General features: G+C 50.9%; 1 protein-coding gene across 1 annotated transcript; it reads right to left on the reverse strand.

Annotated features, from left to right (window-relative positions):
* Positions 1–1,719: 1,719 nt before the first annotated feature.
* LOC119446420 (transcription factor HES-1-A) lies at positions 1,720–18,579 on the reverse strand. The gene is made up of 4 exons (XM_037710844.2): positions 17,647–18,579; positions 7,467–7,562; positions 6,286–6,373; positions 1,720–5,591 (listed from the first exon to the last, which is right to left on the reverse strand). The coding sequence occupies exons 1-4, from the start codon at positions 17,857–17,859 to the stop codon at positions 4,699–4,701; spliced, it is 1,290 nt and encodes a 429-aa protein (XP_037566772.1). The 5' UTR covers positions 17,860–18,579; the 3' UTR covers positions 1,720–4,698.
* Positions 18,580–26,591: the final 8,012 nt, after the last annotated feature.

Consider the following 26,591-nt stretch of genomic DNA (forward strand, 5'->3'; position numbering starts at 1 on the left):
GAAGCAGTGCTGGTATGGGCTGGTTGGTACATCCTTAGGACGGGAACAGCGCACAGCGCTGTCAGCGTCTTGTCTGTCGTACTCACTTCGTCCCGTCCTAGCGCTGTTTGTGAAGGCACGAGTGTTGATGGTTTCCATCATGGCAAAACCATGATGGAAAAGTCATGGTTTTGCCCGAGAGGTGAAGCACTGATTGCGATAGCAATTGTTAGACAGCTATATGAACTAACGTTATCGTTTTATCACTACATAAACTACTGTAAACATTGGCTTACTAAATTAACAAGCACGTTGTAACGCGCGCACAGACGCACGCGAACACATCTCAGTCGACGACCGCGGACACTCCTGTCAGAACGCTGGCGTGCTGCCCTTCGTGCTGCATCTCGCTTCGAAGCGAACTAGGCGCGCGCGAAAACAGCGCACACGAAGCCATCAGCTATCTCAGGTCCGCTAACCTTCGACCCCAGCGCAGACTGCCTCCAACATATTGGCTGGCGCGGACCATCTGTCTCATGCGGCACGTTGCAAACGGAGCGAAGTGTGGCACTAGCCTGCCTCCCCTCCCCCTTCTGCAGCGTACACAACTCTCCCCTCCTACCCCCCCCCCTCCTTGCGAGCGCGAGAAGACACCGCCGCATCAAGTCACCATCCTTCTCGGCTCACCCTCGCAAGCTTTCGCACGCATCCACAGCATAAGGCGCGTGTTCGCGATGCTATCGCACTTGGACTTTATACGAAACGTCACGGCGACGGCGGAAATTCGCCTGGAGTATCCATATATTTGTTATCGCAATAATAAATGGGCTGGATTGGTGAAAAGCGACCGGAGGCGACGCTGCCCGAAGCCTAGGCAACCTCATCGCGGTGGGTTTGACGCCACTGAAAAAAGACATTTCCCACGAAACGAACTACTATCACGTCACTTCTAACATTTGCGAGAGCCACGCAGTGAATGAGACTTTGTAGATGGCCGAGTACACGTGCGCATCCCATCATCTGGTGTGAGTGCAAGTGCATGGAGTCTATAACGTCCAGTCAATATTCAGCTGTTTCTCCCTGGAGCAGCACGTCAAGCCGTCGACGAGGTTAATGTCTGCAGTTTAGACTATACCCATCGTACTTGTACAGGGGTGGTCAAAAGTTTGCAAACCAGAGCTTGCGCGAACACGTTCACTCTAAAGCCAGTGGTGCGGCGCGGCCCCTTGATTAATTTTGGCAGTCGGAAGCTATGGGTGGTGATAAACAGTGTCCCTTACCCTCTTCACAAAAACCTTGGGGCTCTTATCATCCGATGCATGACACACCACAGGGCATAAAGTCAACGTGTTCGCGTAAGCCAGTGGCCTGGAAACTTTTGACCACCCCTGTAAATCTGTATATCGCGTTTACGCACTCATGTTGTCATCCCAAAAGACGATGCCCAGGAAAGCACCAGGCAATAACGTCTATCGTCAACATTTCAAATGGGTGTTTCAATTTGACCTAAAGGTGGCGAATGATGTGGATTTTGGGAGGTCATCCAGTATGCAATAAGGCGTACTGCATACCTACTCGAAATCTCTAAAGTATTCCATTCGCCGCACATGATTACTTGCCTATAAATTCTAGCACAGTGTGCTATGCCGAGTTGTTGGTTCGAGCCTACGAGCGCCAAGATAACAATAAAGTATTCTGCAACCCCTTGCCTGGTGTCCAGATACAACAGTCTCAACCAAATCAATGTGAAAAAAAAAATACTTTTTTTTATTGGCACTTGAGCAAAAAAAGGCAGTAGGTCTCTTTCCCAACAATACACGTTTTCGAGATCAAGGCATCGAGAAGAAGGCACGTACTTTGTACAGAACTATCGAGAAAAAACGAACTGGCACAGTGGAAGACAGCATACGTAGCATGCAGTATATGTAACAAGCTACCGAACTTGGTCCAGCAGACTCGAAAGTGAGGTAATTGTATGTACAGTTCACATGTTTAACATGCGTTCATTGAATAGCACGTGTGCAGCGTCCATCGCATTCCTAAACAATAATGGAACGGCGCTATCAAACACAACAATTTAGAGTTCGTCGTCTGGTAAACAGTCATTTCACGCTGTTGCGGTTCTCGCACGTACGGTATACCTCATGACGTCAAGCTACATTGAAGTGAGGCCATAATCGTAATTTGGTTACGGTATATCTTGTTTTAAATTGCAGCCTTCTGAGAGGACAGTAAAAATAGAGCCACTAAGCGTGTTCAGGTTAGACCTGTGAAGTAGTCTTTAAAAACTGTATTAATTTCATCGGCGCAAATACTTAGATTCTACTCTTTTTTCATACTCGCGTATTTTCTGACTTAGTAATCTCTCCGCTCACGGTATAAAAGTGAGTTTCTTGGTCATCCTGGAAATGCAATTTACTAATGCAACGAAATATTCCTCTCTCGGGTCCCTTTAGATTCCCTTGGTCAAAGGCAAAGGTCAATGAAAATACACATAGACAACATAATTAGCAACATCCTATACATACCAGAGGGCCGCAATGTATACACAAAAACTCAAACGCACCGTTTAACTGCATAGAGAAAACTGCTCAGCGTATTCTCAAACAAGAAGCAATCATGCGTGTACAGGCGTTTTCAACAGTTCTCAGATCACCGATTGCGAGACCAGGGCTCATTCAAGGCAGCAGTAAGCTGTCGCTAGAAAACATAATTACGTCATCAACTCTCCAAATAGCGGTGGCCATCTGATCATCTCTTAAGCGCTAGAAGAATAAGCACGGCCTCCAAGATCAGTCGCACGCCGATCGATATCGGAGGTTGTGGTTTGAGAATTTCTGTGTTTTGCCTCCTTAGCTAAAGGGTGTGAGGGGCGTACGGAAGCCACGCCCCAAAAAATTTCAGGCAGCTGCCCTGGAAACGGCTACAATGGCCGATTAACTTCTGAAAAGGACTGTACATCAAGATTCTTCGTCCGTTTAACGAAACAACTGGCGAAACCGGGATATCCTGCGAAACATGAAGGCACCGTTTGTTTTAAATGCATGTCCCTTCTAACACCGGAAGACATGATGTCAACAAAACCGTGCAATGAGATTCGATGAAAAAGTACACAAACACAGACAAAAAAGATGCGAGGAACGTGGCTCGCGTAAATAAATGGACGTATGTACAGCAGTAAGGCACACTGTGGTGGTTGCCGCAGCATCTATGTACAAACGAAAACATTTATCACACTCTCCTGTAACATCGCTTTATACAAAAATAGCCTCGTGTATGGTGCCAAGTCGATGTGGTGAGATCCGAGTCGTGCAACAAGAAACAAGAAGTGCTTTACAACACGTGTAGCTAGAGCGCATGTAACAAAAGAAGGCCACAATCATGACAAGGTAACCGCAAGGGCAGTCAATTAGGTCAAGCGAGCGGGGTACCACAAGTTTATACAAGATGCTCCAACCCAGCTTTCATATGCAGTCTCGCTACTCAGAATTTCTTTTTCTGCAATAATCATTTTGCATTCAGTGAATAAATATATTTGATATAAACGGCGCGTCAGAAGCAAATCGATGCGATGAGCAAAACGAGCACCATCATAGTAACCAAACATCTTCCGTAAGACAACCAAGCGATGTCGACCTTGTTAACGCTAAACCTTTTCGACCATGGCAGTTCACTTAATTAAGCCGCACACTTGTCCATATGTGTAGCACTGTTTAGGTTCACGAGACGTTTTGGTTTAAAGGTGGCATTTCCTACTGGGGGTTCATATGGCAGACACCAAGTTCCATTTTAAAAGAATTTGTCCTCGTAGGTAAAATATTCCTACAGCGATTGTTCCTATACACGTCAGTGTCACACGACAATATGTAGGTACTGTCACGTGAATCATTGTGAAGGCACATCTTCTCTATAGAGCTGCCCTAAAGAGGCCTCATAATATAATGGCAAGATGTCTTTAAAGTTCCAGCTGATCTCAAAACGTGCTGCCTTTAAGCAGCGTATGCTTCTTAGAAATGCTTAAGAAATGCTTCGCCTTTTCCATTTTCCTCTTACTCTACTTCCCGAGATTCATTCCACAGAACCCTGTATAAGGGTAGAACAAATGTATAAGCGTTGAAAACAGCGGCGACCAGCCTGGGACTAGTGAACGAGATTCGCTTCAAGCCTTCGACATTTGGTACACTATTATTGTGCTTCGTAAAACTGCAAATGATCAACGCTATACATACAGACTGTCAAAAGTTTCGGAGCGCTCCGCGCTTCAACAGACATCGCGTCAAACGTCTATAGGAGCCCTTGAAAACTTTCTTTGCTCCGAAGACCCCACATATTGAAGAGGACATCGTTGGTAACTCTCTTCAGTCTCGGAGAGCTAGACCTGCCACGCGAACCCTTCGGCTAAATCCAGTGACAAATCTCGCTCACGGAGATGTTTCGAAACTTTTGACAAAGACTGTATACTGCCAGGCCAGATAAAACGCATGTCACTGACTTTCACCTTGCTTATCGGCCTCGTGCGTAACATGATCCGTGGCACAGCATCTTCTGTTTCTTGCCCTCAAGAATCGTTGCTCTTCCCGCTGCTCTTAACCCCCCTCCCCTCCACACCCCTCCCTAGGGCATCGATTCCGTAGTCAACAAACTTTTCAACGAACGCCAAGTTCTTTCAACATAAACAGCAACTTAGTTCTGTACACAAAAGGCACTTCACGAAGCTGACTACCAGGGCCTCCAGACGCTGTCGTCCCCGGCCCTGCCATGTTCGTCGTCTTCGTCATCCTCATTCTGCGAGTGCTCCCGCTGCTGCATCTCTTCCCGGTACTGCGTCGCCGCGGCCGTTGCCTCGAGACCGCGCAGGATGACGTCGCGGAAGAAGGGCGGCCGATGCATCGTGGCCAGGTCGTCGAGGGCCGCCGAAGGCGGCGGCGAGAAGCAGGGGGGCGACCTCTGTAGCATCGACTGGGCGTCGCACGACGAGGCGTCCTCGCTGCCCACGTCGCTGCCCATGGGGCTGCACAGGGGGCTGCCGCCGAAGCTGCTCGCGGGACTCGGTGACCGAGGAGGGTGCGGCGACGTCGGCGTCGACGTGTTCGTCGGCGTCGGAGGTCCCCACGACGGTGGCGTCCCAGCAGCAGCCGCCGCAGCAGCGGCGGCGGCGACGGCGGCGCTGTTTGCCGACACGGCGGCGCCGCCGCCGGAAGCCGTCGCCGCGACGGTCGGCAACACGAACGCCAGGTCACCGTTGGGCAGCCTGCTGGGGATGAGGGGAAGACCTCCGAGCTGAAGGCGTCCCGGAGCTCCGCCCGCTCCTACCGCAGCCGCAGCGAGGGGGCCGGAGTGCCCGACGCCGTGCAGGTCTCCCAGGGTGGGGATCTGGACGCTGAGCGGGGAAATCAGTAGGCCCGGCGCGACGCCTCCCAGGGGCGACGTGGGTCCGCCCGCCGAGGTGCCGTTGAAGCCGTTCACGCACGACGTGAGGTGGCCGACTAGCCGCTGGCGCAGGGACGGTTCGACCCCTTCGAGTCGCGACACGTAGCGGCTGACCTCGGTGGCGCACTCGGCGAAGCCCGCGCGGAACTTGCCCATCACCACCGGGTCCGTGGACAGAGCGGCTGCAGAGAAGAACGAGGAGCAACGATACGCGGTCACAAAGTGCTCTGTGAAACAGTCGACTCAAACCGCTATTGATCGCGCAGTCAATGATTTTACATGGTGACAATTATCGTATGCTAATAACTGCCTACGCTGCGGTTGTGTATAGCGCGGTCAGTTGGGTTAAATAACATACATAAACGTTTCTGGGTGCAGGAGAGACGAGGCCGGCTACGAGAGAGCATGCAAACGACCGAGGACGCCAGTCTCAAGTTTTCTGTGCTCTGAAGAATATAACCTACCAGTGCCCAAAGTATGGCACGGCCGCTGGATAAAAAAAGATCCAGCGGCCGTGCTTCTGGCCATACTCGTGGACAATGTTAGGGCGACAAAGTGACCAGAATGCAGCAGAACCCCCCCCCCCCCCCCCCTTTTTTTTTATGCGACATATAGGCGAGGCGAGGATCCTACAGCCGTTAAGGTGACAGCTCTCGGGTTTTTGACTGTGTACCCTGAAAAGATTTTGCTATCTACCTGTTCATCTCACCTATTATAGTTAACGAGTCTTAATATCGCGCCATCCAGTCTTGAGATTACACGCAAACCGGTCATATGAATAATAAAACGGCTCGGAAAATGACAAATGCCGGAAAAATTTGACAACAGCAGGCCCGGTTAGGCGATCGTGTATTACTATAAAATACAGCAACCAACCTGCAACTTGGTGACGCTGGACGTTCTGCAAGTGGCGCACGGTCATCTCCAGGATGTCCGCTTTCTCCAGCTTCGAGTGACGTGACGGCTGCGCAAAGGCGATACGAAGAGTGAGGCCTCGTTGAATTTTATGCGATGTCGCTTAGTCACTTGTCACTATAGAATACAACTGCTATGCACAGGCGATCGAGACAGGACACAGAGGGCCGCAGCGTCTTCGGTAAATGCGGGTGGATAATTACGTTTCATATACACAGCGCAGAAATCGGGACCCGACAGTATTGTGTGCGAATTCCGTTCACACAGTGGGACTCCCTTGATGGCAGCTCTCTAGATGAGATTAAATATAATGTATGGTGCTCGTTGGGAGCGTCAAGGACTCTGCTTGTGCTTATCCCGACAGTTGTTGGTTCGCCGAGCATTCATTAATTCATTCTTGTTGTTTGTGTGTGGGAGATTTCTTTCTATCCTTGCAACGTCGCATTCGCGCATATGAAACGTTCTAGAAATGGTGCCATTCTGTCGAGCCCACCTGTTCATTATTTGCGATTTCCTCGTTACTCCCTATAGCCGTTTCGTACAGACACAGAGCACCTAACTCAGTTGTGCTTGCTAGACCATGGAGCACTGAATCTTGCAAAATGAATGACGCTGCCCCTCCCTCCCCTCTCCCTCCCTCACCCTCTCTCTCTCCAAACACACACACACACACACACACACACACACACACACACACACACACACACACACACACACACACACACACACACACACACACACAATTACTATTAGAAGAGAGGCGCAAAGTGACACATTAGGTAAAGCAATGAAAGGGGCTCGATGGTGCACGTTCATGATTACATTGCGCTGAGTTTTTGCACTAGGAAAAATAATGTCTTCGTTCCCTTCTTTGTAACTTCTTCGCCAGTGCTCAGGGCAACGTAATCATGAAATTTACACGCATAGACAGAGAAGTACAGAAAAGACAAGCGTTCCTACATCCACGGTCCTTGTGGGCCGTCTGTCTTGCTCTGTGCATGTGTGTCAAATTGCGCCCCTCGTCTAATATCACCAGCTAGCCCAACAAGAAATACATGCACCTAAGAAATGCGCACACAAACAAACACGCACGCACGCACGCGTCACACACTGCACAACTCGAACAAAGGTGCGACACTCACATCCTTGTTGAGCGCATCCAGGATGAGCGCCTTGAGTTCGGTGAGGCACTGGTTGATCCTGGCCCGCCGCCGTTTTTCCATTATGGGCTTGGTGGCCTGCAACACAGACAGTGAGAGGAATATCGTTCGTTATTATGCATGGGCTCGTTATAAGAGACAACACCTTGAACGTCTCTCTCTAGCGAACGTAACACCTCCTCCTTCTCCTAAGTCAGGGATTCTTCGAAAGAGGGGGGGGGGGGAATGCCCCCCCCCCTGCAAACGTTATGAGGGGGCTCGTAACCCATAACGATAGGTTCTGCAAGAGTGACGTCCAGTACAACGAACTACGAGAGAATTCGCTAAATTTTCCACGCAGCTTATTTGATACTCATTTTTCCCCAAGTTATATACACACGCACATAAACATATTGACCAGGCCATGTATAAATGGGAGCCCTACCTCCACCCCCACTTCTCTACCCTAATCACGAGTACAGGGAGACCTTAAGCGTTAAGAGAATAAACTTTATTACAATATCGTGGAGACCAGTTGTGCCTCGAAGGTGTTGAGAATCCCAATTTACTGCACCAATCAGCCTTATTGACTCAATACTATCGGTCCAATGACAATAATTAACAACACGTTACAAAAAAATATATACACAGTGATCAAAGAGCACCGAAAGAGAGCGAAAGCGTGATGAAAGACACAGACAGGCACGCATCAAGTGTGTATGTATACACCGTATTGTACGCAGTGTACTTGAGGGCACACTCAATCTGATTCAATGATAGTACCCGCGGCTGCAACCGCGTCGAAAAAATAAGCGCTTACCGTCGGAACTCCGAGTAATCGATGCCTGCTCTATTATGTACCAGCGCTGTGATAGAGAAGTTCACATAAATTTCTCCCGTTTACGGGTTTTTTATACTGCGTGCGATTGCTTCATCTCGATGACAAAGCAAGACTTCGAAGCACGCCAGACGCGGCGCGTTCGAAAGTGCGACGCCGTCAATCACGACGCCGTGAGCCTAGAGATACGTCATGTGTCATAACTAACGAGATCCCAAATCGGTTCTCTACAGTACACAGCAAATCAGCCTGGCACGTAATTAAGTTTCATCGATTCCTTTCTCGCTCTCACACAGGCCCTGTGCCCAAAGTGATACACGAAACCAATCACGCTCGGGGATTGTCGATGAGGGCAACTAGAGCTCCGAAGAGTCAAGGCAGTTCGCGGTCTCTGCAACGCAGCCAAAACGCATAAAAGAGCAACACTGCAGAGTTAGCGAAAAGCTTCCCGGGCCAGATGCCAACAGAGCGGAGAAAACTGCCGTCGAAAACGAAAAGAAAAACGACGCGCAAACGTGAGGCCTTTCAGATGTGTTTCACCGAGGAGGATATACGGCGGGTGCATACAAAACGGAGATACACGGAGCCCAACACGAGATTATGTGTCCGATTGGCGACTGCGCGTGGAAGTGCGTCGTGCAGCGCAAATAATCGTCAGGATCTGCAGTGCCTTGAAACGGTCGCCGTCCTTCTTCCCTTAGCTTTCGGTTCGAGCACCCAACCCGAGCGTGCGACTTCCAGTGGGGCACAGCGTTCGGCCTTTCACGTGCGGCGCTGAAGCGCGAATAATCGCTGGTCCATCTAGAGAATGAGTGCATTGTATACACAACCGCCGTCAGACTTCGAACCCGAACAAATATATACGCATATATGTGTAGCAGCTTAGTTCTAACTAACGCAAGCTGTATAGGGGGCGAGCATCGAAGGCATTCCAAGGCAGTCCAACGCTTTCAAGCTTTCGAGGCAGTCAAACGAGAAATCCCAAGCGCCATCCGCAGAGGAAACGAAAAGGCGTGTTCAGATTAGGTACTGCGCGGAGGCTGTATACAGTACAAGCTAACGCGTAATCGTATGGAACGCGATTTGTTATAGGATCTCCCTTCGATATGCTTCCGACACCCAGGATGTCGGAATGCAACTGAATGGTTCTGTTTAGCCCCACAAAGCCACGCTCGACTGTCAGGAAACCCCGCGCGCTCAGTTTCGTCAACGCTAGAATTTTCTGCACAAGATGTGTACCAAGACCAGGCCATGAGTCAGAAGTGCCGGCATGTCTCGGGTGTGGGGGAAATCGGTGTCCTTTCACTGATTCCGCCAGTGGCTTACAGACTACACACACGATCGAGGTAGCCAGGAAAGTAGCCAGGCTGCAGCCAAATGATCCCACAGTTATTGGCAACATTGCACTATGGGACTTGATTTCGATAGCTGAAGTAGCCACAAATGTAGCCCAGCTTTAGACGAAAATTCTTGCAGCTTCCGAGTACCAGAAGTAATCAATTGGCAACCTTGCTTTGCAGCCAAATTTACAGCCGCACTCGAGGTTTCACGGAGCAGTTGCGCTGCCCGAAGGAAGACAAATCCTCCTGTCAAAACATTGGCTTCGGCGACATTCCTCGTTCGACCTGCTGTCGACCGGTCGCACTTCAACTCTCCATCTTCCTGTGAACTTCTGTCTCTTTGGATCTCTTGCGTCCGTGTTTTCTACGCTTAACTTTTAAAACCGCGAAACCGCGAAACCGTACCAACAAGCTCCAACTTGTTCTATAACCGCCCGCGCGCGGGTGTACGTGTTGGCGCCGCCGCACCCTTGCAGTTCACGGCTCTCTCCTCCACTTACTCGCTCTCTTCCCTCACGGAGCAGATGTTTATAAATAACGGCGCCGACACCGTGGCGCCGCGATCACCCCTTCGATGGGCCGCGAGTTCGTTAATATGCGCGCGATGCGAGATTGAAACGATAGCGGCTTGCCCCCGATCACCGCTCCCTGCGTTCCCACGATCGCCGCGTCCTCGCGTTCATCGCAGCCGGGTCAACGAGCCGCGACGGTGAGTGCGACCGCCGTCTTGGACGACATGGTCAGCGTTCAATGCATAACCTCAAAGGGACACTAAAGATAAACACTAAACCCGTTAAAACTGCTAAATAGCTCTTTAAAAAATCCGAAGATGTTTTAAGCACTTCTTATGAGTTCTGATAATGTCCAATTGAACGCCGCTGAGCGGTCCTTCGAGTTCTGAACTACTTGCGAGCAAGCGAGCGCGTTTCGATTTGGCCTTACCGAGGCGCAGTTAGAACGCAGTCGTGCGCTTGCGCGGTCAAGGAACGCGCGGATAACACGGGCTTCCGAAAGCGAGGGTGACGTGGCGTCGCGGCGGAGCCCTCTCCCCTCACGCAATACCGCGGCAGCCGGTGTTCCCTTTCGCCCGCTCTGCTCTTTCGAGGCCCGATCGAGCCAGCAAGCGCGAGCCTGCGTCACGAGGCGCGCTCGTGACGTGGCGTCGCAGCCAATGTAAACTTAGATGCCGCTTCGCTGCTACACACAATCGCCGGCTCAACGGGCCATTTGACGCTTTCGCATATCAAAACTAAAATTACGTTAATTTGGAGTAAAGAGGTTGGTTGATAGAAGAGGCTGTTTGTAAAATAAGTAGGCTGTTTGTTTGCTTGTTTGATTGATTCGTAGCTTGCCTAACTTTGAAGGATTTGCGCATCCTATATAGGGCGACGTTTCGAAACAAACGGTACGCAAAAGAGGCTCGTTGCTTAGGCGAACGATAATAAAGAACACCCAGGTGGTCAAAGTTCATTCGGAGAGACCACTACACCTTCGCTTCCATAGGTCGGGTGTGCCTTCGGAATGGTAAGCCTCATAAATCAATCAACTAATCAATCAATCAATCAATCGTAATGATGGTATTGCAGAGCCTATCCGACGAGTTTATTAGCAAGGTTATATATACCGTCCATGGCAATCGGTTATCGTTTTCATATTGTTTCCCTGCGAGGTCGCAGACGTCGCGCATGCGTCCTCCGACATTGCTGCTCGGAAAGACAATACATCAACACGTGCGCGCAGGTAACGCGTGACTTATGGCAACTTGACTCCTTGCGGCGCCCAAGAAGAAAACGAAAAGCGCACGTGTATTTGGCGCGTGCGGTTAAATACCAACGGCGCTGAGCCCCACAACGCAATGCGCCTCGCGTCCTCTGCCGTCTCGTCACCGTGCAACAAACACCCTGCCTCCCCCCTCGCCCTTCCCCTCCCCCCTACCTGTCCAACGCCTGCACAGTGGCGACGTCTCTACTTTCACGTACACAAACACGCGACGCGACGAGCGAGAAGGCTGCCTGTTTGTCCTCTGACGTGATATCGAAATGCCAGGAGTTCGCTTTCGTGCTCACGTGGCGAGTCATGCTAATATAACAAAAACACCGAAGCGCCCTAACAGCCACGCGCACGCCAGCTTTTCTTCTCCACACGTCACGCTCAGCTGCTATGTGATGTCAGACTGAATGCGACACTGTGAAGGTTACAATCCAGCTGCCTCTTCTCTTTCTTTTTTTTTTTTTTTCGTTCCGAATGCGCAGGCGCTGTCGCAAGGTCATCGAAGCTAAGCTTTGTTCTGCAGGAGCGCATTCTTAGAACAAAGGTGCTGCAGCAGCTTCTCCCTGCATCGCGTCTAAAAATGTTTTCCTCAAATATGAAGAGACGCCGAAACGCAACACTGAACACACTGGCACAAACAACAATTTTCAGTTCTTTATTATTATTATTATTATTATTATTATTATTATTATTATTATTATTATTATTATTATTATTATTATTATTATTTCGCACGGTTTGCAGCAAGGAGTAATAGACAGCTAAACAAGTGTGTATGGGTCTTCATTGATTGATTGATTGATTCATTCATTCATTCATTCGAGGACTTTAACGTCCCACAAACAGTAGGGCTGTGAGAAGAGCCGAACTAGAGGGTTACGAATTTATTTATTTATTTATTTATTTATTCCATGAATGCTCGAAAATGTTGACCGTTAGCGCCACGAAAAGAAGGCAAGACTACCGATATTGAATTTAGCGCCAAACTGGGGCGCCGGTTACGCCAGCGTGACGTCACTGACTTCCCTATTCTATTTTGAACGTTTTCGTGCGGAAGTGTCTGAAAGTTTCGGAGTCTTTCGTGAAGTTTAGAACGCATCGCTTAATCTTTTATTCGTAAACACTCGAGTACTTTACCGGGCAGACGCTGTCATTGTCTTTATGACGAAGTACGTACGTCACTGTGAATTATTTCACTCGTCTCTTTTGCATCTTTTCTGACCTTGTGACGTGGAGTGTGTTGGAGTGCAGATGCAGAGATGGTATAGGTGCAGTGCGATTTAGTGGGCTGAGCTTGTACTAAATTCTTGGGTTGTCGACGAGCACAGTTTCCACCGAATATTTAATTCTCCTTTCCTTTTCCACTTTTAAAAGCCTAGGCCTCAAGCAGCACAACTGCATCCCGATTTCCACTATGAGTGACAGTGCCGGTTTTGTTAACGAACGTGCAGCTTACATATATACACTTCCAACTTCGTTTAGCCTTGCTCACCCGCTCATATGCAGGCGAACGCGCACGTTGTTTTATGACCGGGAACGCGGAAGTTCTGTAAATTTAGCACTGCAGGCAGCGCTGTTTTCTTATCATTTTCTTTCGAAAAAGAAGAAAGAAAGTGAACTGATCAGTAGAGCTCTCTACAACGCGAAAAAGGACGAATAAATCAAACAATCCTTCGCGGACTGTTTTGTAGAAGCGTTGTCATAATCACTGCACGGGAAACGGTCCGAAACGAGAATGAGGTCGCTAATTACTTCCAAGGAAAAGACGTAGCTAGCATAACCACTGCGCAGGATTACGCAGAGCGCAGCCATGCGTGTATATATATAACCGGCCGATTAGTCGCCAGAGCAGTGCACGCACTACTTCATGCAAAACTGCTCTACATAATATTCCTATACGCACAGTTAACCGCGCACTGTACTCCAAAGACGTTGCTAAAGGACAAGTGGTCTGCGCGTAACGAGCGAAACAGAGCTATGGCGTTGATCCACATCTTTCGCCGATTTCGATTTCCACCCGGACGGTGGTTCGCAAAGCGCGGCCCTGTTCGTCGACATAACTAAAATGCGCACGGCGCTGTGCGAGTTACGAGGTGTTGTTCTGCAGCTGTGAGCACGCCAAGCACGGAGTTAACACCCTAATAATGCGGAGGCAGGAAGCCAGAGCTGCTTTGGAAAAGAGCTTGCTATGGAATTGGATGCGTGGACAACCGACCATAGATAGCTCCAAATTCGATAACTTCCATCACGCTGTGTCATTTCACAGCGTCGTCTGCTTGCCATCTCGATAGCAGACGATATCGGTGCCTGCATGCGGCAATGCTGAGCGGCGTGACGCGGAAGCGCTGAGACGCCGGCTGGGCGCAGATAAGACGGCCCGTGTGTTTGGTTCCACAGTGCACTTCCTCTAGCTCTCGCAGTCCTGAATCATTTTAGCAAAGCAGCTAAAGCATATAGGCAATAGAGCAGAACTCTCCGGAATCGATGATGCAGGGCGTAGCTGTGGAAACGAAACTTGCTCTTAATTGAAACCAAACCACACACCGACATCAGCGTATACCAAGGAACTTTCGATGCACATGCGTACTAACGGCCTACAAACAGAGCTCCAAACTCTGAAATCTGGCTCACGTCGTGTATTTAACCATAAATGCAAAGAAACATTAATCCTAGAATCATCCATACGCGTGCGCTATTCTGCGAAGGCCTTACGTCATCATTTACATCGATGACCACGGCGTTATGATCGGTATAGTCACAGCTCACAGCTGTGATCACGTGCTATGATCCCGACTGCTTATCACGTGCTATTGCGGTGCTCTATCGCATAATTTATTTGTTTTTTAGCACTTCCTCTTTCACATATTTTCTGCTTCTGTGATTACGTCCACATTTCGGCGTTGTAGCGTAAAGTTTTTTATAAAAAGTAATGGGCACAGCGAACGTGGCGTTTTCGCAGACGAGTTCCCTGGCGAGCCAGACGTACTTTGCCGCTAATAACGTGAGCTTCGGAAGACTAAGTAACAAAAAATTCACAGATTAACTGTGATCCCAGTGCCAGTGCCGTTGGAGGCAGTTGTCTAAATGGAAAATTTGGAGGCAGCACGTCGGTAACGCCCCGTAAAGAAGTGCGAGGTGAAGTTTGAATGATCGAATGCCGCGGCAAATCCTGACCCGACACACAGCCGCACATGCTTGCCAAGCAAAGAGCACGCCGTATCAGTAGCTGCCGCGACTGGCCGAGAGCGTTCGGTTTCCTACTTCCTCGCGCTTGTCGTCACAGGGTGTTTCGGCCTGATACGATAGCGGGGTCGCCTTATCTGTGCTCCCGCGGAGCTCGGTTTCGGTATTGCCTGGATTTACCGTTGAAATTCGACGACAAATATCTCGAATTAGGTGCGACTTTCAAGATTTGAAAAAAAAAATTTTAATAAAGAAAACTGAGTGTGCATTAAAATGTGACTGCCTTCCAATTCGCCATTTCAGGTGCCCCTAAGGCACTAATAAAAATTTAATTGATAAATATTTCTTAATTAGTCTTCCGAAGGTCACGTTATTAGAGGTAATGCATAATGTCCGCCTCGCCTAGGAACTCTTTGTCTGCAGAAACACCACGTTCGCTGCGCTTATGGTCATTTTATAAGAAATCTGTATTGTCCCCAGAAAAAAAAGCCCACTTTGTATAATATACATTCAGTGATTATACGTATATCGTTCTGCTCATCACCAAGTGGTTGAAGGCTTGATTACACGCGGTACCTTTAGGCGGTGCCTTCATCAGGCGATACCTTTAGAATTTTGTGTAGCCCTGCATACACGCATGAACAGTTATAACTAAACCAGAGTATTTGCTGTAGAAATCCATGACGAGTGGTGTCCACGGCGAGTGGTGTCCGGAAGCTTCAGACAGATAGACGAACATTTGTTTTACTCCAGGTCCGGAGTCGGGAACTTCAGAATAGCGCGTCGCCCCTTGTTCGGCTTCCCAAGCACCCTCCGAGAGCCCTGACCGCTATGACACTGCAGAAGCGTTATTTACGAATACTGCTTAGCTTAATGTTCGAGCTTCTTAAGCGTCCCCTGCAAAGCGTTTCCCGAAACAACTAGCACAGCCATCCCGCGAACACCTCACCATATATATAAATGACGACGGATGTGATACAATTCACAAGTTCGCCGGCGGTGTCATAAAACGCGAGCATCCTTTTTTTTTTTTTTTTTCCATCGCTTGCAGCCGCAGTCGCTGCAGCGCGATTTGTTACATGAGCCTCCGGTCGAGCACGGTCCGTTCTTTATGGCCGTACAGTGTGAAACCTGCTGGCTGCGTGGAAGACGCACAGAAAACAGCCGATGTTCGTCGAGCTGCATTGGTCGCAGTCACGTGAGCGCCACATGTTCGTTCTGTGTAGCGATTCACAACGCCTCTTCGTCAAAACGAGGCCTATTATATGCCTTCTCTCGCGAAGGTCACGAGAAGGTCTCTCTGTCATGTGCGGGGAAACTACAGGCTCGGTCTTTTCCTGCTTTCTTTCTTCTTTCTTAAGCCTGGTTTCAACCGGATTGAGATGTAACACACAAGCTGCAGAGCGTGACACCACGGAGATCGCATTCCGTGCAAGCGAAAAAAGAAGGGGGAAAAATATTCTAACGAAGAAGTAGGCTTAACTGCGCTGGTTGGTCCATGTTGAGGATCGCACGGCGTGACCGAGACATCGCTGTGCCAGTCGTGATGACGATGGTAGCGCCGCCTATACTGTTTTAATTGAGAAGATTTGCAAGCAGACGAAGCTTCGCAAGCAGGGAGGTGAATGAATGCGCCGAGGATTTGTCACACTTATGCCATAAAGCGAGTTACTTCAACGTGACCCTTCAGCATAACGTCCCGGATGCCTGTAGAGGTTAATATATGGAAAACATGAGCAAATGAAAAAGGTTTACGCCTCGCAAGCGCGCAAATAAAGAGCAAGAGCTATATATTGTAACGATACGTTTCATTTTCCACACATTTTTATCATCAGGGTTGCTCAGTTGCCGATCTTTCAATTGACAATGACTCAGTGACGTCCGAGACAACTACCAAGGTCGAGAAGAATGCAAGAAGAAATGGATCGTTACGAAATACGAGCGCAAATTCGAGCTTGCGAGTTTCAAACTTCCCGCTACAAAACGCGTGTTTCTGCTGTGCGCGGTAGATGGCGCAAGTCGTCGTTCGGCTGAACGTGTCGTCAGCTGCAGGCGGCGACGAGCGATAACGCTCAATAAACGAATAAGTGGCCGAAGTAGCAATTTGACAAAGCGGAATGTTTTGGGTTAAGGCACATAAGAGATGTGCGTGAAGTTTACGAGGGGTCTGTCAGATGACATAATTCTCACTCGTCAATTTTTTGCAGAGAAAAAAATAATAAATTGCTGATAAAGTTTACGGTACGTACGACCACAAGTGCATGCGAAACCCACACATACCGAGTTTATACTTCGTTAAGGTGATCTCTGTACGCGGTCCTATGATAGGTGGCACTTTGATTCTCGCAGTTCTTCCCGCGAAGCGTTTAAAGAATACTTCTGACAAAGTTCTGGCCGGCGACATTTCACACCACACGACGAGAATTGAAAAACTATTTCGATACCGACAGCCAAATGTAGTCGAAAAGATGGTACGATGACCTGGACAACGGACGCGACGAGTTGACGTTTCAGACGAGTTGGCGATGCAGGAAACCTTGCAACGCAATTCGTGATCAGTGGTATCCCGCACTGTGCAAGAACTAAGGGGCGCGCAACGAGGCTGAGTAAAAGATACATCGAAAACGAAAGCAAAACTACAATGAAGTACAGAAATCGGAAGAACGCCAGCAGAGCCACTGTCACGGGTTCTACGCTGTCACCCGCGATAGCGCAAACACCACGCGCCCTCTTCAAACGGCGCGCTCGACTCCCGCCCTATTAGCAGCGTGACCTACACGAGCACGCGTTCTGCGAGGGAAGCCGAGATTGAAACCGAAAGAGGAGCAAACAGCCAGCAAAAACGCGAGAGCGAGAGATGATAGCGCGAGCAAGTTGAACGGCGGGCGCCGATCGATCGGTGTCCATCATCAGCTGACCGCTGAGGGGGCGGGGCGGCGCCGCCGCTAGCACGCGCTTCGCGCCACGCGCCGGAGCGAGATCATCACTCCCACCGGCGCCGAAAGGAAAGGAAAACGCACAAGTGGCCGCGGGGGTGGGCTCCGCTACTCACCCGCCGTATCTCGCTGGCCCTGGACGGTGTGGGACGCTCGGTCGACGACGGCCCGTTGGTGACGGTGGCGTTGGCCATGCTCGACGCCGGAGGCGGCGGCGGAAGCAGGGGCGACGGTGGTGCTGGCGGGAGTCCGTACCGCTGCTGCGGCGGTTGCTGCTGATGCTGCTGTTGCGACACAGCCGGCAGTAGGGGTGGCGGCGAAGCCACCATTCTGACACCGCTCGTCAGATCCAGCTCGGGAGAGCGAGCGCACCACAACACTGCTGCGCGACCGAACAGCAGCAGCCGGCGGCGACGACAAACTCACTCCAGCAGCAGCGGCGGCCGCTGCTGCACCGGCGGCGGCGAGGGTGTTATTGCTGCGCAGCAGGAGGGGTGGCAGGGGGGTTGTGTGTGTGTGGAGGGGGCGCAAGCCGCGAGCACCGAGCCAGCGCCGACGGTAACGGAATGCGCGGTGCGCGATGTCGCGGCTCGCAGGCTGGCAGGTAGGCGGTCCTCTCTCCACCACCGCCGCCGAGCTCGGAGAAGAGAGCGTGCCGTGTGTCCTGTCCCTCCCGGAGGACCCAACTCCTATTACTCGTACCCCCTTTTCTCAGCAACAGCGCACATGCAGCGGCCGCCGCCGACGACGAGGGAGGAGGCGCGGGGGGGATTGAAGAAAGGAGGGGGAGAGAGGGGGGGTGACTAGGCAGCGGCGGCCTGGCATCGAGCGTGGGAACGGAGTCTCGCGCGCGTCGCGCCAGCCGGCCACGCACGCACGCAGGCCGGCCCGGCGCGACCCGACACAGCCGCGAGCCGCCACGCTCGGCAGCGCTGGCTGCCAGGAGTTCCGCCTTTCGGAGCCGAGGAGGAGCCGGAGAAGGAGCGCCGCCGAAAAAGAAGAGCGCGACGTGAGCTGGCGCGCGCGCGCGCGCACAACGCGCGCCGACGCGCACACCCCTCCTCGCCTGCGCTGCCCGGTTCTCTTCTTCTTCCTCCAGATATCACCCCCGTCGCTGCCTTCGGCCCTCCGAAGCCTCTTTCCAGCGCTTCTTGTTCTTTTTGCTTCTGAGTCTCCAGAAAAGGAGGGGGGGGGGGGGTGGAGGAAGGAGGGAGGCCAGAGCCGATTTCCATTCCACCGCACTACGCATTTATACTTGAGGTCAACGATGCGTGCACCGGCGGCGTCGCTCGCTGCTAGGCGGCCTCCTCCTCGCCCTTGAGAGGACCCCGGCGGCCGCCGCCGCCGTGTGAGAATCGGCTAGACGCTGCGTTCCCACACTCAGGCGTTTCTCCTGGCGCGAGCGCGCGCGCGCGCGCGCCTGTTGAGGAGGAGGAGGAGGTTGAGGGAGCGCGCTGCTCCGAAGAAAGAACGATAGAGAACACCGTGGCAGGCGGCGGCCGCCGCCGCTGGCATTGCTTATTGCTGCTGCTTCTGCTGTTTGCTGCTGCGAGGGTTATTGCTGCTGCTGCTGCCGTCGCTGCGGCTGCCAGCCGCGCAAGGTTTCGGCACATTCTAACCACCTCTCACTCTCACCGCGGTGCAGCCAGCCAGCCGAGCCTCGTCTGCTGCTATGCGCGCGCGTGCCGCTGCTAGACTGGCTTGCACCCCCCCCCCCCCCCCCTGCACTCCATCGCTGCCTCCTCCTTCGTCATGTCTCGATGCTTTGGCGTTCTTCTTTCGTTCTTTATGTGCCGCGCTCTCGTGACGTGTGGCGCTGAGGGGGAAGCAGCCTTTGCCCCAATCACTTTCTTCGCCGGTCGCTCTTGTTTCTTTGCTCGCTTTCTTTTCTGTGCGTGTTTGTACGCGACCGTATATGCGTGTGTACGTTGTTTCCTTCTCGCGAGGGAGAGGTAGCCGAAGAAACAGAAGGCGTGCTCGGATCATTTGGTGTTTTCGTTTTACGCACTTGGTTTCTTAACCTCCCCTCAGCCATCACCATCGGGGCATCTCAGTCGGTGCAAGGGTGCTATTGGAAAGCGATAGGCACACGCTTTCGTGTATTGACCGCCAGCTGCCGGGAGCAACGGTAAATGGAAGGGGAAGATAAAAGAGGAGTTGCTCTCCTTGCGCGCTCGGTGACTCATGGGAGCAGCGGACCTAGCCAAGGTGCTGCTGGTGCCAAGAGCCCATCTGCGGCTTATTTGTGCCCGTGTGGACGGCTGCGGTGGTTGCGGCGCCAATTGCCTGATACAAAATGCAGCATCACCTTGTAAAGGCGCTGCAAGCGCTGCGCCATGTTGGTCATGATAGTGTTCCGGCCACATCTTCTACATCCCGGGGTGCATTCTACATCAGGCGTGGTTACATATACCGCCACATATAAGCAAATAAACAGAGAGTGACACAGTTCGAAGCAATCTTAGCGAGCGTGAAGGTCTTGCTATCCTGTTGATGAATTCCGTCAGCGTGTTGAATCTGGGATTTGGTCCGTCGCGTGAGCCTAGTGCGTGCTGTTTCTACGTAATGACCTTACGTCATCCTTGAGCATTTATATCCGTACTGCCTGACTCGATGTTGTCAAAATGAGAACGTGGCTTCAACGAAGCTGCAGGCTGCCCGATCGCAATACCAAATATTAGATCATAAGAATATTTAGACTACTAGATGCCTATCTGGAGATGCGGGATAAGGATAAGTATGGGCCTCCATAGATGGCTTGCACTGACGTCGTCGAAGCCGCCATGCTAGTGCACCGGCACGATGATAAGCTTGGTCGGTGACGTGACGTGAAAATCATCAATAGAAGCGTCACATGCGAAGCTATTACAGTGTCGATGTTCGACGTCTATTTAGAGTGTCTAATTAGTTGACTTGTATAAAGTGAGCTGCCATTTAAGACTATCCCTTGGCAGGATCAAGCCCTCCGCAGTACGTTACCGCTCTGTGCTTATGGCGGTAAGGGAATGTCCTTTTCCCGCATATTCAGGTTATGGCAAACTTATTTAACAAAAGGATTAACCTACGGAATTTCTTTCCTCTTCGTTTTCGTGCCGTAGCTATTCATCGAGACCGAAAGTTGAAAACCAGTTGGTGGGCTGAAATTCCGGTAAACGCTTCTCGGGAACGCGTGGCGTCGCGTGGGGTTGCCGCCTGATCCCTTTCTCTCGGAACCGGACCTCTGAAAGTCGCTGGCGCGTGGCTTCCGTTCCGGGCGCATCCATTAGGTCCGAAGTTCCGGCTCCGAAAGCACGTCTAGCTGTGGCCGCTTCTGCCGCTCGCGGTCGCTTACTTCATCCGACATCCGCTTGCGAGTTTAAAACTGGTCGCGCGTGCGCACGCGAGCGCGTCGCACCGGCCTGTACGTCGCACGGTGTACATGAATGCAGTGAATCACCCGGAGAAGAGCGCGAATTAACGCATGCGGAAAGCAAACAGGTCATGGTTCCTGTCATGATTCCGGGTAGCCATAAACGTTTTTATTTCGTTTTTTTTTTTCACAATAGAAATAATAATGCGAGTTCTCTAACGGGCTGTGCCGCCTTGGGAATGCCAGCATACCGGTATGTGGGTGTGTGAAGCTTTGTCATGGAACGTGGCTTGGGGGCCTAAAACATGGTGATGGCTGCCCAGGAAAAGCTTTCTTATATTAAAATCTTTATAAAAAGGGTTTTCATTCGCCCGTAGGGCTGTATTACGTATTTCAATAAAGTTTGCAAAAATCTGCAGTTTGCCCTATATACGTCATGGTTCACACGAGCAGCTGGTGAATACGAAATAAGGAGCAGTAACCCCCACGCGCCCTCTAGAAGGGACAAGACGTGATATATTTCAATGGCTGCCGAGGCACTGTGTGAAATCCTGGACAACGACAGCGCAGATGAAGCTGCGAGCTTTGGGTCGTCAACAAGATGTGCCGGGGTGCCTATATCACCCTCGAGAACGGATGCTCCGCGGCAACTCCAATCACTTGCTCGCCACATAACAATTCTACAGTGGAATTCATCGCGTTTCACGAACTCCAGCTTTTCTCTCTTTTCTCTGCTCCGCAGCAACTCGGAGAAAGGTCAACAAGTTGTTACAATTTACATTTGATGTACAAAGGTGTTTGGACTTCGTGTAGTTATATCAGTTGAAGCCATATATACAGGTCTCGTCTATATTGGGTATCTGACGCATTGCACGAAGAGGCACTACTGAGTGTTATCGGCTTCCTAAACATTTAAGGCAGGCGGATTCCTCGCAGCACGTAAGACGTATGGGTTCGGCAATATTTGGCGTGCTTCGTTTTACATCGTATACTCGAGCTGTTGCACCGAATTAAGGCCGTATTTTTCGCCATCAACTCCCTCCGTTGAAGTGCGTAAAAAGCGTCGCTCTCTTGCTGCCTCCATCGTTTCTTCTCTGATGATTCAAACATTCGTTTTCGTTCCGTACTCCGCAACTCACGTCCACATTTCAGCATCGGACAGCGGCTTCACTGCACGTATAGAGCGTAGGGATGCCTGAACGATCACTCAGGACAGTGTTAGGCTGATAATTAGATTTACATGGAACCCGTACACATAAGTTCTTGAAGGGGGGCGCCAGAGGGCTTGTTGTATTGTGCGCGAGTTCTCCACTGGGAACCATGTGTTATTTTAAGGTACGCGTATGTACGTGCTATTTGGTTATGGGCTAGGGGAGGGGGGGGGGGCAAAATTATACGAATAGATCATTCTACTAGATTGTATATCAGGTGGTATTGCACGGATCACATAGTTTCGGATTCCCTTAATTCGATGTAATGCTTTAATTTTCTTTCTCAGCAGCGCGCAAACTGACAACGCCAACGGAAAGACGGGCCAAGCGCTGGTGTTGTTGTTGTTCCTCTGCACAAATGGCATATACCCTCCATGGGGGATCGGCAAAGAATTGGGCGGTGCGTTAACCAGCCTTAGGTTTATTTTATCTTACGACGACATCGTTTTTTCTATTGCACTATGAGTGTGTGACGAATATCACTCATGTGACCCGCACTCTTTCTTTTTCAATGATTATGTCAATACGGACGCTTTCCAACTCGCCAGCCTTTACATTCTTTTACTGTCTTTTTTTTTCTGTCTTGGAAGGCTTGTTTATTATCAGGAAGTGGGTATTTCTATTTTCTCTCACATATTTGTCTGTTCGTTGCCAGACGTTACCAGCGGCCCAAAAACATCAAACAGGACAAGCTTAATACATGCCATGAGTTTGTGGCTTAACTTGATATACTTCACCAACACCGTGATCTCAATTGATAAAAGCAAGAATGAAGAATCTCTCGCCAAGTTCTCTTATTCACCAAGCAATAGTTGTCGCCTCGCCTAACTGCACGTGTCCAGCGAGGGCTGCAGTCTCCTGGACCGACCTGCAACGCGTGACGTAAGTGCCGCCGAAAATTGGCAGCGCCCCATAAGCTCTCCACCGCTCCCCATCTTCGCGGTTGCTACCACGCCACGAACGCTTTTCTTCCTTCTACCCGTAATAGAGGGGAAAAAAAGGAAACCTGAAACGAAAGTCTACAACGACCTTCCCTGTGAGTTTGGCTTGAGTTTACGGTGTCAGCGCGGCAGCGTCCCTTCGGTCGTTCGCGCCCTGGGCAATCCCTTCTCCTGCTTCTTCCGAACAAGCGGTGACCACACAAACAACAACAACCACTAACCCCCAACGAGGCCAACGCCAGCAGCAATAGAAAAAAGGAGGCGACGGAGATGACGACGACCCGCGATCGTATCGTAAACGAAAAAAAAAAAAAAAGCGAACCACACAAAGATATTACCCACACAGGCCTCGAGCAAAGCAAGAAAGAAAGAAGACAACAGACGAAACGGCTGGACAGTTGCAGAAGGATGAGACGAAGCGTTCTTTCTTACAGGAAGCCGTTTACGGGAGGGTCCACAGCAGACGAAAATCAGCGCCGAACAAAGCGCAAAAAGAAGTACGGAACGGCGCAAAACGACGACGACGGTAAATACGCACACGCACGCACGCAAGTGCGCACGAAGAAAGGTTAAAATATACAAAGCGAGAGGGAGAGATAAAAGAAAATAAAACGCGCAACAAAAAAACAAACTCCTCGGCCTTCTCGGTCGGTCGGTCCCCCTTCGGCGGAACCCCCACGCCCTCTTTGCCTCCTTCGCGTTCTGAGGAGACGCAGCAGGGGTCCATCGCCGCAGCAGCAGCAGCAGCGGTTGAAGAATAAGAGAAGGAGAAGAGGGGGGTCCGAAATGGCTGTCGCACGACCGCTCGGCGCTGATTGGTCGAACCGACCGTGGGAACGCTCCGACTTCTTGAAACGCATCTTTTGCAGGTGGCGGCGGCGTACGTACGTACGTCGTCTTTTCTCGCGCGAGAGAACCCCCTCCGCTCCCATCTCGAACGATCTACTAGCCAAATCCTCCCTTCCCCCGTTTCTTTCTTTCTCTATTTCTTTCTTTTTTTCACCCCACCCAGTGCCCGCTCGCTCGGCTGCGCTCTCTTTCCTCTTTCGCCGTATGCCCTGTCGTTTATTGCGCCCTTTGCTTTTTCCCAGCACGCTTCTTCTCCCTTTCTGATGCTGCTGCTGCTTCTTCCTTTACCTTTTTGCGCTGCTCCTCGGGTAATTCTGTTCTTTCTTTCTTTCTTTCTTTCTTCGGAGTGACTGTTGTTGACGTTGCTCCGTCGCTTCCGCTCTGAGACGTGCCGCGCGCGCGCGCGTCCTGCTAGCAGGCGTGGTTCTGGGACGGCGCGGGGTTGCACTCGCACTCCCCGAATCTTTTTTTTTTTTTTCTCAGGAGTGGAAGAAGGAATGACGAAAATGTGCGGCGCCGGAGAGCGCGTGCGTAGATTAAAGAGAAAATATATATGTATATATATTTGCTACAGTGATGCAATACCGGAACCCATGCGTTCATTTTCCTCTTTTATTTACGTTCTTTGCCTAATTTTGCGCGCAAGATCACCGATTGAAAGGACGTGTTATGAAACGCTACGGGGCCTGCAACCGGGTGACAGCATCGAAGCAGTTCGTTGAGTTTGCATAGTTACTTTTAAACCCAATCTCCATGAGGTAAGGCTATGGCGCTCCGCTGTCGAGCACGATCGAGGTGTCGGGTTCGAATTCCTGCTGCTGCGGCGGCCGCCTTTCGATGGGGGCGAATTAAAAAAAAAGGGAAAACGCTCGTGTAATTTAGATTTAGCTGCATGTTAGGGGTGTTTAGGGACGCTATATCGCATTAATCAATCACTCAATCCCGCCTTAGTTCGAGACAGGACTCTTTCGCAACTGAACGACAATCAAGGGCAGAGAAGTGTTTGTTCCACGGGGCACAATAGCACCCTTCCCTGCACTGTCGAGCATGGAAGTGGAAAGCACGCGCTGCCACTATCCCCTGACGATATTTATGAGGTGCTTAATATGGACTCGCAACAGTCCAAAGGGCGTTTATGGTGACGCCCAAGGAGCTCTCGTTGGAAAGGACCCGTTAATTTACTGTGGTGTTTAAGTTGCCAAACGATAACACGAGAGAAGAGGACAGATAACAGCGCCGTCGTCTGCTAACATGAAGGAACGTTTGTGGTTTGTTAATATCTTCTTTCAGGTTCTTGCTTGGTGCCTCAGGCACCAAGCTACCTCAGGAATCAAACTACATCAGGCACCAAGCTGACTCGGGCACGTATAAGTTCCGAGACGGAGGGCTAAGTTGCGAAATCGCGACACTTGTACAACGATCCGTTTCGCATCGCTTTGACGAATCGGTGGCAGCAACTTCAGTCGCTAAAATTGCGGAGCGAGAGAGAGATAAAACTTTAGTGTCACTCACCGTATTAATGAGCTGGCGGCCTTAGTCCAGGCCACCACACTCCAAGAGAGATAGAGAGAGATAGACAAAAGTGGAGGAAGGACAGGGAGGTAGGACACATCCACTTAGCTACCCTGTACGGGGCAAGAGGGAAAGGGTGCGAAGGATTACAGAAACGGCAAGAAAGGAATGAGAAAAATATGCAGGATTGTACGACCATTGTCACTGTGTGACATAGCATGCACTGTTCTGATGTCTGTCTGTGTATGTGACACTGAGACTCTCTATGTGACGCCTTGACAGACTGTGTGGCAGCGGCCACTCGGATAGCCTAATTTCTTAAATACTGATAGCATCTACTGCACTGCAGTATATCTTTTCGAGAGCCCGCCTTTTTCTATAGTTTGTCTGCTTAGTAAGCAGACCAACATCAAAGCTAGCTCGAGGTGCAACTTATGTCGTGCGCTCACACCAAAGGACTACGTGGAGCTGGAAGACGCGTGCCCCCGCGGACTTGTATGTTTCTGACCACTAGGGGGCGACTAGCGCATACCGGAGCGCACACAACAGCTCATGGAGGAAGAAAACAAGTCAAGGAGTGAGCAAGGCGTCAGTCCAACCTCCCTTTACTAGGGGCTACGCCGCCCCTCCCTCCCTTCGAGGCCTATCTGCCCGTTGGCCCTTGGGGAATAGCCCCCCCCCCCCCCCCCCCTGGTTTGCAAGACCTCTCAAGGTACTGTTTGGTCTCGTGGTACCCTTTAGCGACGACCTCGTCACGATTGGTTTTCTCCAATCTGCCCTCACAGATACTCTCTGAGCTCTAGGCGGCTATGGAAATCGCCTCATGCCTATCCCGTGGTGGGGGCCTGTTTCCCATGAGCCTTTCCATTATTACAGCGAAGCTGTATATATATGGCTAGCCGGTTCGTCCGTCATTCCTCTGTACGCCAAAAACTATCATCATCAGCAAGGGCTCGAGCGGCGTCGTCTTCTAATTCCGCAGCTGGCTCGTTGGCGCCCGTCGGCGCAACCGCGCGAACGCGCTCGTGCGACTGCTACCGCGGTCGTCGTCGTGTTCTTCCACAGCTGGCTCCGTTGCCGCTCATCATTCCAGCGTAGAATTTCACTTCTCTTCTGTCGTCGCAATGGGGAGGCCGCGTTTAGGGGGGTATGAACCATTGCTTAAGGGGGTATGAACCATTCATTGTCTTACTTAAGGG

This window comes from Dermacentor silvarum, chromosome 3 (genome assembly GCF_013339745.2).
Source record: "Dermacentor silvarum isolate Dsil-2018 chromosome 3, BIME_Dsil_1.4, whole genome shotgun sequence".
Taxonomy (NCBI): Eukaryota; Metazoa; Arthropoda; class Arachnida; order Ixodida; family Ixodidae; genus Dermacentor; species Dermacentor silvarum.

What these genes read in the sequence shown, in the direction of transcription:
- LOC119446420 (XM_037710844.2), bottom strand. Translation starts at nt 17,859, where the DNA reads ATGGTGGCTTCGCCGCCACCCCTACTGCCGGCTGTGTCGCAACAGCAG. An exon ending in GGGCCAGCGAGATACGGCGG is followed by an intron (nt 7,563 to 17,646) that starts GTGAGTAGCGGA and finishes TCTGTGTTGCAG; the next exon opens with GCCACCAAGCCCATAATGGA. An exon ending in CCAGCGTCACCAAGTTGCAG is followed by an intron (nt 5,592 to 6,285) that starts GTTGGTTGCTGT and finishes TCTTCTCTGCAG; the next exon opens with CCGCTCTGTCCACGGACCCG.